This window comes from Mangifera indica, chromosome 13 (genome assembly GCF_011075055.1).
Source record: "Mangifera indica cultivar Alphonso chromosome 13, CATAS_Mindica_2.1, whole genome shotgun sequence".
NCBI lineage: Eukaryota > Viridiplantae > Streptophyta > Magnoliopsida > Sapindales > Anacardiaceae > Mangifera > Mangifera indica.
This window is the reverse complement of record NC_058149.1, coordinates 7466738-7482987: the sequence shown is the minus strand read 5'-3', so window position 1 is coordinate 7482987 and position 16250 is coordinate 7466738. Positions and strand designations below refer to the sequence as shown.

Genomic DNA, 16250 nt, shown 5'->3' with positions numbered 1-16250 from the left:
TGAGAATCTAATTGTCTCGTATTTTCATAGATCAGCATACTTTCTTCGTTACTCTCAAATAACTCACCTGTTCAATTATCGTACACGAGCAAACCACCTACACCCACCACATTCCACCAAAATAATATTCTGTTTATATAGCAATTCAAACCATTACATAATAATTCATATAACCTAGCTTTTTATAACCCCACTTTTTAAAAGTATTGTCTTTGAGAGAAAAATGTTGTCAAACTTAACTAATATAGCATGATAATCCTTGATAAATAATGTGAAAATTTTAAATTATTATAAAAATCTAAAATACCTTTCTCATTAAATACCCAACGAAAACATCATAAGATATCCTTAAACAAAATAATAACCACTCTTAAATAACATATAATGTATAGTAACTTAAGCCAAATGTCAACAATGGATAACTTAACTTAAAACATAAATGTCCAAAATGAAAATATTGCCTTCACTTGTTACTTGTAAAACGTGAAAGAAAAGGGGAGTAATCACTCAATAAGTACTAAGTGGGAGAACTTAATGCTACACGTCTAAAATTTGCCCCTTACAATACTTATAATCTCATTCCATTTGAATTTGGGTATCTGAAAAATATCTTCAAACTCTGAACTATGATGACATAAAATTCTTAACTTATCTTAGTTATTTAAGAAACACTTTCGGTCTCAGAACTTTGATAATATTTTCTCAGTCATTTAGGGTGTACATTTGGATCTTATATTGTGATGACCATTTATATGCAATGCAATATGTAAAACTGGTGGTGAAAGCATTTTCCTTTGAAAAAGTTTTTTTTGAAAACCTTTTTCTTTATTTTGATCGGTCTAGACTGAGACAAAGGTTAGACATGTTAGTCATGTGAGTTGCATAACTATGCAGTCCTCTTTCTCTACACAATTATTAGATTGTTTTATCATAATTATGTTCAACTATGGTCGTGTGTAGAAACTCATAAAAATCCTCATAAAGACCTATGTAAAGAAAACAATCATGCAAATCATGTTTTTATAGGTATTTTGAAAATTGAAACTATGGAACATGTCCCATACTTGTTATAGGTATCCAAGGTCCTCACGTGTCTTATGGGATAAAGTCCCACACATGCATTACAGATCTCTAGTTACCCATATGTTCTACAAAATTAGTTTCAAATATGGCTATACCTTAATATTGGGAAAACACACATAAAAGTTGGTCTCATGTAAAAACTATATTGTGATATGCTTTTATGTAAATTACATGCATGCACTCGAGCCACAAAAACATATAACTTAGGCTCGCATCTCGCTTTTACCCTTAACTCATATTACTTTCATGTCCTAATTCATGTGTAAACTCAATTGGCATGGTTTGATACTACCGCATACCTTATATGTCCCTAAATACTATTGAGACATTTCTACAAGCAAATGAACAAGACTCATGGATGTCCATTTAACTTTACTCTAATGCATGACCCTACGCATTGTTGAATGGGCATCCATCATTCCTTAACATGAACGATTTAACCACTCAAGGTCATTCCTACTCATGACCTCATGCAAGATCATATGTGTCCTTTGTGCTATCATTCATGCTTATGCCAAGAACATATTCTTCCATTGTGTTCATGATCATACCATAGCTAGGGGTAAAGTTGTCTCTTCACACTAACGAATGGTCATACACTTTTATGCACAATCGTTCATTGCATCTAATCCTATGTGCCATAGATGTTCATACATGTCTTTCATACATTCGTTTGATGCATGATCATTCGCTACGTACGAACCCTAATTTCTACATCTTTTAAGACCACTCTTGTTCTTGAAATGATCATTCCTACATGTTTGGAACGATGAATCTAGGATGTGTTTTACACAATTCCCTTATTAAAACATTGCCAGTTATAGACCTATTGTTTCTAACACATTTCTAATACCAATTATGCTAAAAACACAATCCACAATCAATAGACCATTATTCTGTTGGTTCTCCTTTAACAATATATAGTTTCGGAAAACATCAAAGACTAATCCATTCACATTTACTTATACCATCACAAGATTATTTTCATTCATAAAATCTCCAATTATAGATAATTGATCTTGACTTGCAAGTCACATAGTTATAAAATTCTTTCATGATCATGCTTATGAAGAAATGTAGTCATGCTTTACACATTCATTCATCATATAAAGTCATACAATTGATCAAGATCTTATTATAACTCTACAAATTGACATATTCACATCTTGGATGCAATAACACATAAGTATTGCAAGCCATAATTTAAATTGAATACTTTCTTCTACTTAACTTCCTAGCGCAATGTATTTGATGTCGAATCCGCCCTTTATCATTGTCAAAATTCTCTTTGATGTCTAGAAACAAATAATGCAGATTGTGATTGGTAAAACTAAAACGGAAAATAAGGGATATTGATCTTATTGTGCCAGTGCCTTATATAATTTTTTTCAACCTATAATTGCATGAACGATTGTTCATCTAAGTGAACATCACTCACCTTATCGAAGTATCCCATGTGGCATGCTATCCACTTACTCTTTGTGGCACAATGTGAACTAGCATGCACTTTTTATACATGATTGTTTGACAACTTAAAATTTCAAACTTAATATCTAACCAATTCCTTATCTTGTACAATAACCTAAAATGATTGAGGAAAAATATAAATAACCTTGTTTATATTTGTGAGTGTTACACCTTTCATATAATCGACCGACATGCATATACCTTTAACATAACCCTTATATTTCTCAAAATAATCTACTCCACATCAATCATACATGCAATTTCATTAAAGTTCAACATAAATCGAGTTCGCTACTTACTTGATCTCTAACAATAAGGATTTTACATTGTTTCTCTCATTTTTATATTCACTGAAAAGACATCCTTTAGCACTGGAATTGCTCTAGTATTGCTGAACAAAGAGACATTATAAGAATGCTACGTAGTTGTATATTAAAAACAAGTAAGTCATGCCTTATGTGTTTTTTTTTTAAGTTTTCAAACCATACCTGCTAGAATGGACATTCACTCGATATGCACGATCATTTGTCATTTCAACATTATCCTAAGTGGCATATTATCCACCTAATTCACATGACACAACATGAATGGATGTGCATCCTTCATGCATGACCATTCAACAACTTAAAATTCATATCTTAACCCTTATCCTTTCTAAAGCACATTTGATAGCCTCATATTATAAGAAATGAAAGAATTATCCTTGATACATACCTTTGACTATTACAAACCTTTGGTATTTGGATTTGGTTTGCATTGATTTTGATTCCTTAAAAAGGTGGAATTAGAGCCTATCTGTATAATACCAATGAATCAAAACTAAAATGATGGGTACCTTATGATTTTGGTAGAAAACAAAATTGAAACATCGAGTACTCTATAGTTATGATTCCTTTGTACAACCTCATTGCAACCTAACCTCATCCCCCTAAAAAAAAAAAAACCTTAATAATTGATAATATTTACCTTACTATGAAACAATATTTTTTATGTTGAAATAAGAGTAAACCATCAGCGCTTCTCTTATACACACACACAAAATTAAATTAGTTATTTTTACCTCAAATAGGCTAATGTATATTGGAATTATGGGTCTATCATGATAGTTTAAATTAGTGTTTCAAAACCCAAAACAAATTGATTGATTCAACTGGTTTGATCAAGACTTGGTGGCCAACATGGTTTAAGTCAAGTTTTAAACTTATTTCAATCATTAAATTAGATCTTTCTATAGTTGGAATGGTTAAAACCATGATGTTGATGCCAACTTAAGATCTTATACCCAACACTTACCTGACCGTACAAATGAACGATTTTGATTAAACTGTAATTCAAATTTCATATTTAATCATTAAATAATCAACATTATTTTGGGGAATTTTGCAATTATTTAGACTTAAATTAAGTTAAGGACTAAGCACCACGTACAAAAGACATCAATTTTGTTTGGTTAAATATTATTCTAATTTTTATTTAATTTATCATCAATCTGTTCATTGGTTGAACTAATTAGACCAATGAAACTCAAACTAGGCCTTTGACTGCTCAACACCCAATCTAAGTACAAAAATATTGGTTTAAATTGCAAGGCATGAATAATGTTTTCCCACCCAAGGTTTGTCCTAAAAACACTTCTTCATCTTTAGTTGACATAAATTGCACTTTCCCATTCAAAATCAAAGTCAAATAAATAAAAACTACCTTCGTAAGGGCAAAATAATAATTTTACTATATATTAATTTTGAAAAAAATTAAAAAAACAACTTTCTATTTGACCTAAATGTATTAAACATGACATTATAATCTTTGAAAAGCTTTAAAAACTCATAAATCAATCTCATAAGTCTTTTCAAACTCTTATATATTGAAACTACTATATGACTCTAATAACTGCAACATAATAGTTACACCTATAACTTATTGTATTTTATTCAATTATTTGGAGTACAATTGTTATTTTTAAAACTATTAGGGGTTAAAAAATATTTCTAAAATTTTAAAGGACCTTTGAAATTTTTTTATGAATTTCTAGTTATCCAAAAAAAATTTCAAAAAGATCTTAATGTATTAAAAGGTTCTAGTTTATCTCCTAATATATGATTATAAAAATAAGAATCTTAAATATTTAAGAGATTATTTTTAATTTTTGTTAATTTAAATTTTTATGATAATTTTGATAAATAGTATAATAAAATTAAAATAATAATTTTAGTTTTTAATACTATTATTTTATCAATAAAATTTAATTTAAGACAAAAAAATATTACTCACATAGGTTCGAAGTGAAAAAAATGTGTTTTAATTTTTGTTTAAATTACTCTTATAAACAAAACTCCATGGGAGTAAGCGCAATCATCTCAACAAACCACGATTAGGATTGGATTCGAATTGAATTGAATTGAGCTCTCAGTTTGGTTTATATATAGCTGAACTTGAATTCGAATTTATGAAAATCAAATTCAAATTTAAATTCGATTCGATTTGTTTTAATCAATATGTATTAAAATAACGTCGTTTTATATCAAAATTTTTAATTGAAAAATTTGACGAATAATTCGAGCTTGACCGAACTCATATAGGACTGACTTGTTTCAAGTTTATTGGAATCGAACTGGAGCTCGAATTTGAATGGGTTCAGTTCGAGTCTAGCCCTAGCCACAATTAACTGATTTTGAAAAAAGGGACGTCGATGTAATTTCATCTTGAACTGTAGGCGCGGTGGGCATGGGAAACTGCCCTAGGGTTGATGAACTTTGCGTGGATGAGTTGCAGATATCCTCCCATTTCTTCCTACAAACCCTCTATGCTAATCTAATCCCTCCCCTCCCCTTCCCTTCTCAAGAAATCCACCCATGGACGCCCGAAAAGCTGGCGCCTCTCTCATAAAGCAGCTAGCTTCCTGCCACAAGCCTACCCGCGACAAGGCCCTCTACCTCCTCCTCAACACCTGGCTCCCCGCCCAGACTCAAATTTCCGATAACTACATGAAGAAGCTCTGGAAAGGCCTCTTTTATTGCATCTGGCATGCGGACAAACTCCCCATTCAAGCTCAACTAATCCAAAATCTCTCTTCTCTCCTCCCCTCCCTCCCCCTCCCCCTCTCAATTCATTACTTCTCCGTCTTCTTGCAAACCATGCGCTCTGAGTGGGCCGGCATCGATGCGCTCAGGTTAGACAAATTCTATTTGCTGATTAGGACTTTCTTGCGTTACTTCTTTGAGATTTTCAAGAAGCATTCGTGGGATTTAGAGATTGTTAATACATTAGTGAATGCTTTAATTGATAAATGTTTTATAGCTGAGGGTAGGATTAAAGGTGATGGTGTTAATTACCATGTTGTTTCTATTTTTGTTGAGGAGCTTAGTCCGTTTTTGCCTTTGAGGAAGGAAGTTGTTGAGGAAGTTTTCGGACCCTTCATTTCGCTTATGAGGAAAGCTCAAGATAAGGTGTTGTTAGGCAAGATTAAGAGTGGGGTGTTTGAGGTGTTGCTGAAGATGGGGAAGAAATTGTTGGGGATGAAGAAATCGGGATGTGAAGCTGATTTGGCTGATGATGTTATGAAGTTGGGGACAACTGCGATGCTTATGGGATTTTCAGCCAAGTTTTTTGAGTTTGGATCCTCTGTTGAGTGTTTTCAAGGGAATAGGACGGTGTTGTTTGGTTTGCATGAAGAGTTTCTCAAATTGGAGAAGGATTTGGAGTCTTCTGAGATTGTTATATCGATTCCTGAGGTCAATGATGACGTGCCAAATTTGGTTCCTGTTAGCAGTGACATGGAAGTGGATGAGTCAGCCGGCTGTGCTGTCTCAGGATCTGCTAGTAAAGTCTTGAAAAAATGTAAGAAGGCTAAGGTATCTGTTAGCAATGAACAAAAGGAGAAAAAGCGCAAGAAAAATAAGAAAATTAATTTGTTTTCTGAATTTGGTATTGAAAATGGTACTAGTGATAAGGAAAAGGAGAATGTTGTTAGTACAGCATGTGATATTTTGAATGACAAACATAGAGCTGATGAAAATTTGATATCTTTTGATCAGTCTACGCTATCTAATCTTCAGCTGCAATTTGAGAAAGTTGCTGCTGAAGTCGGCTTGGATAGTTGTGTTGAAAGTGCTTGTGATTTGCCAAAAATTACAGTTAATGAAACTGTCACCAAGAAGAGGAAGAGAGTGAAGAGTGCCAATGGGCAGCAATCACAGAACCCAGAAACTGACCAGGTAGATGGTGACGTTGACCTAAGTGTGAAGAGTAGGGAGAAGAGTGCAAAGAAGGTAAGGTTTTCCATGAAAAACAACTTAGTGTGGAAGCCCCAAAGTCCTTTACCTCCACAAAGTTTGAGACTGCCTCCTTCTGTTACCCCAAGAGGAAGTGCACTCAAGAAAGGGGTACCTCCAGGTCCAATCAGGGAGATGCCTCTTGCAATTAAAAAGGCAAAACAAAGATCTAAATCTGCAAAGAAGGTTCGGAATGTGATAAAGCTTGTGAACCCAGCTCATAAAAGCGTGAAGAAGTTAAAATCTTGTTCCACCCAATAGGGTATAATTTTTGGTTTACTTTTTTGTTGAATCAAAACCCACATTATTTTGTTGCATCATTATCTTGCCTCTAAGGATTCTCTAGCTTTGTTTTGCTGTGTAACTTTTCTTAAAACAATGTTTAGTTTAGCCAAATGAAGAAATTGATGTCTAGAGGTTGGCTTTGCTTTTTATTGTTATTTTAACTTCTTTCTTGATACTAGGTTCTGTAATTTTCATATGAACTGCATTCTATCCTCTGATCATGACCTTATTGCAGCTTCTATGACTGAACATTTTGGAAAATGCTCTTCCACATTGGAAAAGTCTCCTTTTAAAATTTTAGTTTGATGTAACTGTTTACCCATTATATAATGTAGCAGGGTTTTTTTATCATCAGTATTCTTGCAGCACTGTTGCTAAATTATTGGGCCCTCCAGAATATAATGAATTACTAGAGTTTGAGGTTCCATGTTTGAATCATTTACCTTGGGATCTGGTCAATGTGGACGTTCAAATTGTGTTTTATTTTTCTGTAGTTGTCATTGTTGGTGGAGATTAGGTTTATGATGTTTGTTCATCATCATATTTTTTTCCTCCTTTTGTTGTTTTTAAGATTTTTGACTAGTACATAGAAGATTGGTGCTAGATTTTAGAATTGCATAAAATTTTCATTTCCATGGACCGTGATAGTTAAATCTGGCATTCTTGTAATTGGATTGTGTTCATATTGTGTTGGATTTTGGATTAGATCCTCAATCCTAACCTAAGCTAAAATAAAATCATATTGGATTTTAATCCAATTAAGAAAAATTTTAAATTAGTCTAGGGGTGTGCATAAAACGGTTCAAACCATAAAATCAGATTCAACTATTTGTAATTCGTAGTTTGATTCAGTTTGGTTTGGATTAGAAAATTTTTAAAAACAGTTTATGGTTTGGATTGCGGTTTTCAAACCAAACCAAACTGCACACCCTTTTTTTTAAAATAATTTGAGACTGAACGCCGTAGTTTCAAGTTATTAACTCCTGAAAATTTCCTTTACCTTTCACCTTCACAATTCTCCTGTCTGTTAACTTTGCCCAAATCACTTTAATGATTCTTCCATCTTCCTCTGGTTTTTGTTATTAATGCATTTCTGTTATCTTCTTCTTCACCGTCTTTCTTTAAGATAATTTTACACCAGTTCCATGAAAGACTATTTACTTTTATAATCAACCAGTCAAGTTGTCTCAATTCATTTCATTTGAGTGATTGAGAACAAGATAGAAGAACAGAGATTTCAAATGAAATGGCAAAAGGAGGGCTCCACACAGACCTTCAAGACTCTCACAGTCATTTCCCTATCCCATGTCGCTGTCAACACGTGTGGTTTGGCCAACACGGGACTGGGCTCAACCTTGTGGCTCTGTGCAGTAGAGTTATGGTTGGACACAGTGGAACGACAACTAAAACTGCTCAAATGACAGTGGAGCTGTATGGAATTAATTGGTTTGGGGATAAGAGCTTGGAGGCACTTGCGTTGAGGAAGAGAGCACAAATTGAGTTTTGAGAAGGGTGATTTCGAGGAGGCTGAAGGATTGCTCTCTCAGGTACAGTTTTAATTCAGGGTGGATATAAATTTTTAAATTTCATGTTTACATGTGTATGCAATTGCAGTAGTTTAATTTTCTATTGAATTTCATACATGGTCTGGTTTAACAGTTGGTAGATTAGATACATTGAGGTTTTGTTTCTGCATCTTGATTTTGTTGTGTTTCTCAGACTCAATTGATATAGCCTATGGGGTATAGATTTAAAACCATTTTGTGGTGTCCGTGTTCTTTATAAAAACAGGTTTGTCAGAAGAGATTTCTTTATCAATGAAAGTATATAATTTGCTTTGTGTTATAAAAATAATTATGAAAACGAGCATGTATATTTGGTCTTCTCTGTAATAGATGCAGAAGGAGAATGCTTAAATAAAATCTATTTAAATTATATAATTGACTGATTTCAAGCATTCTTATATGGACTGCTAGTTGCTGTAATCCCAACAGGAACAGAACTCCTGAGCGGATTTTGCAAAATTCTAAACCAGAAAAGAGTCAGTGGTCATAAGTGCAATCCATTCACTAAATATAGTTTTTTAGATTGACCATCTAAGGCTTGCATCAGGGAAAAAACATCAGTTGGTGATGTATGAGGTTATCATGCACTAATGTCAATACATTTTCTGATATAATTCATTCTAACAATCTTGCAGTAGGCTTTATAGATGGTCAGTATTAAGAAATGTCATACCAGTTAACACGATACCTGGGGATTTAGATTTTGGGGTGTGTGTGCAGTCTGCTTACAGCTGAGTGAAAAACAGAGCATGTTTTGGCTAGAGTTAGATTCGAGCCGAATTTATTCGAATTTGAGTTCAGTTCAAACAAGTTTGAAACGAGCCGAACATACACGAACATAAGTTCAAGCTTAAGCTGCATAAATTGAAGTAAATGAACCTGACCCAAACTTGAGCTATGGAGCTAAGCCACTTGCGAGCCACGTGAGCTCGTCTATATTGGAAGTAGATAAAAGTGTTGAAATTTCAGATCCGGAGAAGGAAGAAAATGAAAATGCAACCGAGCTACTTCAAGGGAATGACTGTGTTCTTGAAGAATATGAAGTCAAACTAGCTTTGGAAGATGAAGTAAAAGAGGTAGTTTTTGACACCATTGAAGAGTCAAGATCCCTCCTTTTCTTGTTCCTCTGTAGCGTAAGTTTCATCAATTAGAACTTTTTTGTTAATCTGCTTAGGTTGATGAATAGTAGCAAACCCAATGAAGCTGAACTTGAATAGCTCGTCAAATGGCGAACTCAAACTCGAGCACGAATGTCCCAAGCTCTGGCTCAGATCTTTATTAGCTGGGCCTAACTCAAGCTCCGGATGTCTTAAATCCACCCCTAATTTTGACCCTTTGTCTTTCTCTCTTTCTGTATCTCTGTGACGAGGCTGTGCTGATGATGGTTTTATCCAAGTCAAAAGATCAGAGGGTGTGGGAGCTTTCTTCATCATGACGAGGCGGCTTCTCGGTGTTTTTGAAGTGCTCGTTGTTGCAGCCATGGTGCCAGAGTTTCGATCTTTTCTCTGATAAAAGGCCAATCTGAGCCTCTTTTATTGATGGCTTTTCTAAAAAGGTAACAGTGCTTAGACTCAGGCCATTGGAAATAGCGGAAAAGAATTTTATCTCTCTCATTCTTCGTATGAATGTGTTCATCATGTTTGTGTACAAAGTGGACCTTGCTTCTAATATTTTAGTGACACTTGACACTAATTACACACGTATTATTAATTATTAATTATTTTTAAACGGTTTCAAGCCAATCTAAACACCATCCGATACAGTTCAAGCTGACTTAAATATGACTTGAGTTATTTTTCATATAAAAAATCTTAATTTTAATTTGATTTTTTTGAATAGTACCATATCAAGTTAATGAATTATATTAAAATTTGCCAGCTCGAGTGATAACTGAAGGACATGTGAAGTACACTAATTTTGGTAAATTTCACTAACTACAACTACAGTTTTAGATAATTAAAACTTGTGCTAATTATAGCTTTACATCGCCATCATAATGTCTCATGCCACTGGGATTCCAAACAAGTCAATTAGAGTATTGCTAAGTTCGAATTCAATTTGAATATATTAATATAAGACTCAAACTCGAAAAGGAAATGTTGGTTCGAATTTAACTCAATAAATTATGGTTAAATCTCGTAGTTTATATATTTATTAATTATTATCCTATTTAAAGTTTGGTGTTAATTGTATATGCAAATTTTATAAAAAAAAAAGGTTCAAATAAATTTTTTATACTAAAATGTAAAAGTTTATTACGGGTTAATGTAGGTATTGAGGAGTAGAAGAAAAATTTTGATGTGTAAATACAAGATTTTAATTTTTTTAAGAGTTTATTGATATTATACTTAAACCAAAAAGCAACGAACTTAAACTTAGTTTGAACAAATACTTGAATCGCTTAAACTTAATTCAATAATAATCGAACATAATCGTTAGTAACTTATGAGTGGATCAACTCGGTTGCAATCCTAAATGCCATTGAAGTTGCAGCAATCATAATATTAACTTTTAATATTTTGTTTAACTTTATTGATATTTTTAATTTTTTTTTATTAATGTGTTGATTTTGAGGCTGTTAACTTATTGGGTAGAACGAATTTTCCCCCACAAGGTTGGTCTTATCGATGCTTTCTCACTATTTAACTTTCACTTTAATCTTTTTTATCGTTTAAATTCAAACATTGGGTTTAATAATTAAAGAGTATTTTAGTTAATTTATAAAATATATCATATATATCTTCAAAGAAAAGTATATTATTTTTCTAAAATAAATTTGGAAATTTATTTGCTATTAAACCCCTATCTTCATATGAAAAAAAAAACCCCAAACCAAAACTATTCAAGGTCATCTGGTAACACTATTTTGACCATCTAAAATAGTGTAGATAGGACTATCAGTTAAACCAGGAAAATATAGTGTATGAAAGTTTAGACCAAAAAAGTGTTTTGAAATAAATAAAATTTAGGTTTCAGGCAAACTTAGATAAAGAAATTTATAAGTTTAGGCAGGTGGTTCATTTTAATTGTAAGTTTGAAGTATTATTACAACCAAAGGACTATTTCCCACCCAACGTTTGCTAAAATGAAAAAATTATTACCCCTTTAAGTTTCAAAATGTTAGATCCTCATTCATTAAGTGAAGGACAAGAAAATTATTTTACTTGATTTTTTATTTTATTTTTATTTCTCAAAATGATGTATGCTTGGGGGTAAAAGCAATTTTTGAAAATATTAAGGGTGTTAATAAATTTATTTGAGAAGTTTCGAAAATTTGATAAGAGTTTGAGGTGTTTTGAAAATTTTAAAATTTCAATATACTTGTCAATAGTTTAAAAAATTATAATTACATATTCAAAAAATTGAACAAAATATAGTATTTTAAGATTGGTTAGAGTTTTGATAGTTTAAGGCTTAAATTAATAAATTTATAAATTGGTATGGATATATTGGTAATTTAACATTTATATTAGGTTTCAATATAGTTTTGTAATTTACATTTAAGTGCAAAAAAGGTAATTTCATGGAAAATCAAAGTGAATTCACTCATAGAGTAGATGATGGGTGAAATTTTGACTTTTTGAAATTTAAAGGGTTAGGATTTGTTTATTGGCCAAACGACTATTTCCCACCCAAGGTTTGATGATTTCTCAAGTTTCCACCCTTTAACTATAGAAACACCAAACACCCACCCATGACCGGTTAGATTTAACAAAACCCTAACGGTGATAAATTTAATCTCATTTTCCCCCCTAAAAGTTTAAAAACTAACATTTTTTCCCTAAGCTAAGTTTGAAAATATTGCATTTCCCCCCCTAGGGTTTATTTCCAAACCCTTTCACTTTCCTCAGCGCCATCACCGGCCGTCTTTCCCTCCCGACGGTTTCTCTTCCACCGACGGCCACCCTAAACTCCTGCACTACTCATCCGACGCAGAGATAAGTCATCTAGGAAGAGAAATCATCTTCCCAGATGACGAAGACGAGATCTCGTCTTCGTCGTCTAGGAAGACGATCGTCTTCCCAGACGACTTATCTGACGACGACAATCGCAGTTGTCTACATCGTAGTTGGAAGATGAAGACGAAGATTAAGCCCGATCGCAGTTGGAAGATGAAGACGACGACGACTGAGAAGACGAAGAACTTCGTCTTCCACGGCTTCTCCGACTCCGATGGGGGGTCCAAATGAGAGGAAAGAGATCGCCGGAAGGAGAGGATGCTTCGGGAGGGAGAGACCGTCGGCAATGGAGACGGAGATGTCGCCAGAGATTTCAAAAAGAAACCCTAGGGTGAAACTGCGATTTTTTAAAACTTAGGCTGGGGGAAGATTTTAGTTTTTAAAGTTTAGGGGGGCAAAATAGATTCTATTTAAGTTTATTTTTAATATTATAGAGAAAATGACGATTTTACCCTTCCCACCGTTAGGGTTTTGTTAAATCTAACAGGTCATGGGTGGGTGTTTGGTGTTTCCATAGTTAAAGGGTGGAAACTTGAGAAAACATCAAACCTTAGGTGGGAAATAGTCATTTGGCCTTGTTTATTCACCAAACCTTCAACGGTGGGGCAAATTCTAACATATGTAAATGGTGGTGCCAGATTTTTAATGGTATTATGGTCACCTATCATTTTCAGGGGAGTTGACCACCCAAAAGTGAAGAGAATTTTTCTCTCACCGTTCCATAATTCATTCGCCAAAAATATTGTGTTCTAGCAATCAAATGTGCCCCTAAACACCTTTCACAAGTTCTTGTGTTTATGGCTGCCTCATATGGACGAGTAGATATCCTACTACTTTGTAAAAAGCAGTGGAAGAGTCATAAACAGATTTGGGGTGGATTTCTACAAGAAGGAGCCTCTAAACGCGGGTTTGAATATGAAATATTCTTTCATTATACGTATAACATCCCTAGATCTCTGGGGATATTTTTTGTGGATTGAAATTTTTGTTTTTCATATTATTTTCAATGCCATAATTGTATATGACGGACCACAAAAACTCTTTACTCAGTTGGGGCTAGTAGGGTCACTGCATTGAGGAGGATTTAAGGTCTCTGATGGTTGGATCGTCGCTTTCATTGATGTTGAGTGTGAGAATTCTTCTTGTAAGGTTGGTATTTTTTTTTTACTATTTCCTTTCAAGAATTTGGCTTATTTGTCATAGTGAATAGAAAATGAACAACATCGTGTACTGGTTAAGCAACATTGGAGAGATCATTTTAAGGTTTAGGAGTGATACCTTACTCAGGTTGTGACGTGTTAGTCTTGAAGATGAATTGTCTTTGAAAGAGAGGTTCTACATTGCTCTCCGAACTGTCTGAAGATATTGTCTAGGGTCTTTTGGTACAATTTTTGTCAAGTGATTATTAGAATTTGTGACATGTTGTCGTGAGATGTATCTATGCCTTCCTTCAAGCACTGAATTGATGCAATTTGTCATCATCAACTGATGTACATACTTCAAAGCCTTGCATATGATAAGCTACGGTAGCCGCAAATAGAGCTTGTAAAGACTCGAGTAGGTTTGCTACATGCGTGTGTGAGAGAGGGTAAGTAAAGAACATATAAAACAGAGGATTTTTTACATGCTTTGGCCCGGTGATTGGAATACTTACGATCACGAATGATATAAGCTAGTACTGTAATCTTTTGTGTATTTTCCTTCTCTCTCTTCCTCCCACTCTTTTTGTTCCTTTTATACAAGATTTTTGGATTGAAAGTACATTTGAATTTCCCCTAATATAGGACATTAGTCCGTGATTTTAATTTGAATTAGAGGGAGTTACGCCTATATCAACAGCATTTGGAAGTTAACATCTTACTAGATGACCGTTTTGAGAGCATCATGCCTTAGAATCCGGATGGGTGCTTCTTTTGATGGGATTGTAATTGCAACTTTATCTTGAAGAGAACCTTCTATTTCATAAACGGCGGAGTCAAGGTAGCCTAGTCGCTAGCCGTGGATGTTTATGTCTAAGATTTGCTTCCACTGCACGCTTCGTGTAGGAGAATTGTTCAGTTGTCCGCTGATTGTATTATCCGGCTTCACTTTGAATCAAGGTTGACTTCTGGGAGAACTCCTTGACTGCTCAAAAGTAAGGCATGTGCTTGTTAGCAGCTGTTTCTTCATCATTTGATGCTGATGACTGGTATTCTTAACCGGAAAACTCTTTTCAGCCACTTGATTAGGAGAACAAGCGTGTGGCAGATCCAGCATTAATTCATGCTGGTTCAATCTAAATTTTGTAGGGAGATTTCTTAAGAGGATGTTATAAAAAACTACTTGAACACCAGCAAACAATACATCAGTGGAATGCACAATGCATTGTAATTGACTGTAATCATAACCTCTTACCTTTTAAACTAATAATACAAAAGAAAATAAAGCATATAAATTATCAATAATTTTGTTTCTTTGCTTTTTAACTTTAAATGTATTTTTATATTTACATCTTTCATCAAGTCAAGTCTGAAAGCTAGTTTTTATCTTTTTTCATGTTTTTGTATATTAAAATGATGCATACTGGTATTAGTTTTTGGGTACTATAATTAAATGATAATACATACTAGATACCAGTGGAATCAACATGATCACATAGTAAGCACCAGTCTGCGTAAAACAAAACCAGAAAGGAAAATATATGAAGAAAAAAAAATTGTAAGGATGGTAGGAAGAAAACTATATATAATCATTTTTGTTATACATTCATCTGTTGAATGGCAAGGATTTTATGGTTTTTGTATGTTTTGGATTCGGAGTAGGATGAGTTGTTACTCCATGATAATCGATATGATAAACAATATCATCGTCCATTTTATCGGTAGCGGTTTTATACTCCTTTGCCATTGAGCAACCATCCGCATCTTTTGATTGCTTAGCCTCAGCATCAATCACCTGAATGTTACATAACTCTAGTTATGGAATTTTCTTATAACAATGTTAAGGAAGTTGTGTTCATAACCTTTAGACATACCTTCATCGTGTGACAGTTTGGTGATGACACCTTCATTTCTTTCATATTTCTCCTTGTGTAGACAGTTGTAGAGGCAGATGAACCAATGTTTTGAGAAAGCAAATACATGGCAATTGTGAGTAGACAGAAGCAAATCCAGTGTAGAGATTTCATTATTTATAGTTGACTGAAAAATTTCTTCTATCCTTTGAACGGAAATTGATTAGAAGACCAAATATATTTGCATCAAAGCTTTCAATGCAATATTAAGAGAGAGGGTGTGTTTGCTTATGACAATTATTGAGGGACCAGGGGAACATGTACAGGCCCATAATAATGTTAGCATGAGCATTATCTTTCTTCTACTTTTTCCTGCTTTTAAAAAATGTTTATACTTTCGTTGGGGACAAGTTCCGACATGGAAGAACGGTGGTCTATATCTATGCTTATGTTTATTGATTCACGTGAGTGTTCCATACCAAACATAACCACTCACAGATGAATCATTAATCTATGTTTTGTACTCGCCAATAATGAGAAATGTGGAGTCATTGGACTCGAGGTTTTACCTACTTGATGTGGGTAGTTTAGACTCCGAAAAAACAGTTCGATTTGGATGAGTTTTTCT

General features: G+C 33.8%; 1 protein-coding gene and 2 long non-coding RNA genes across 4 annotated transcripts; 2 read left to right on the top strand and 1 right to left on the bottom strand.

Annotated features, from left to right (window-relative positions):
• Positions 1-5254: 5254 nt before the first annotated feature.
• Positions 5255-7281, top strand: LOC123194884 (ribosomal RNA processing protein 1 homolog). Of its 2 annotated transcripts, XM_044608376.1 has the most exons (2): positions 5255-5719; positions 5915-7281. In XM_044608376.1, the coding sequence occupies exons 1-2, from the start codon at positions 5403-5405 to the stop codon at positions 7080-7082; spliced, it is 1485 nt and encodes a 494-aa protein (XP_044464311.1). In that variant the 5' UTR covers positions 5255-5402; the 3' UTR covers positions 7083-7281. The 2 variants fall into 2 exon arrangements, with proteins under 2 accessions (XP_044464311.1, XP_044464309.1); XM_044608374.1 differs by having other exon boundaries at positions 5255-7281.
• A 2042-nt stretch (positions 7282-9323) lies between these two features.
• On the top strand, positions 9324-10421 carry LOC123194885. The gene is made up of 2 exons (XR_006497346.1): positions 9324-9747; positions 9846-10421. It is a non-coding gene; the product is annotated as an uncharacterized LOC123194885 (long non-coding RNA).
• A 3811-nt stretch (positions 10422-14232) lies between these two features.
• LOC123195223 lies at positions 14233-15897 on the bottom strand. Its single transcript, XR_006497405.1, has 2 exons — positions 15644-15897; positions 14233-15564 (listed from the first exon to the last, which is right to left on the bottom strand). It is a non-coding gene; the product is annotated as an uncharacterized LOC123195223 (long non-coding RNA).
• Between the last annotated feature and the right edge of the window lie 353 nt (positions 15898-16250).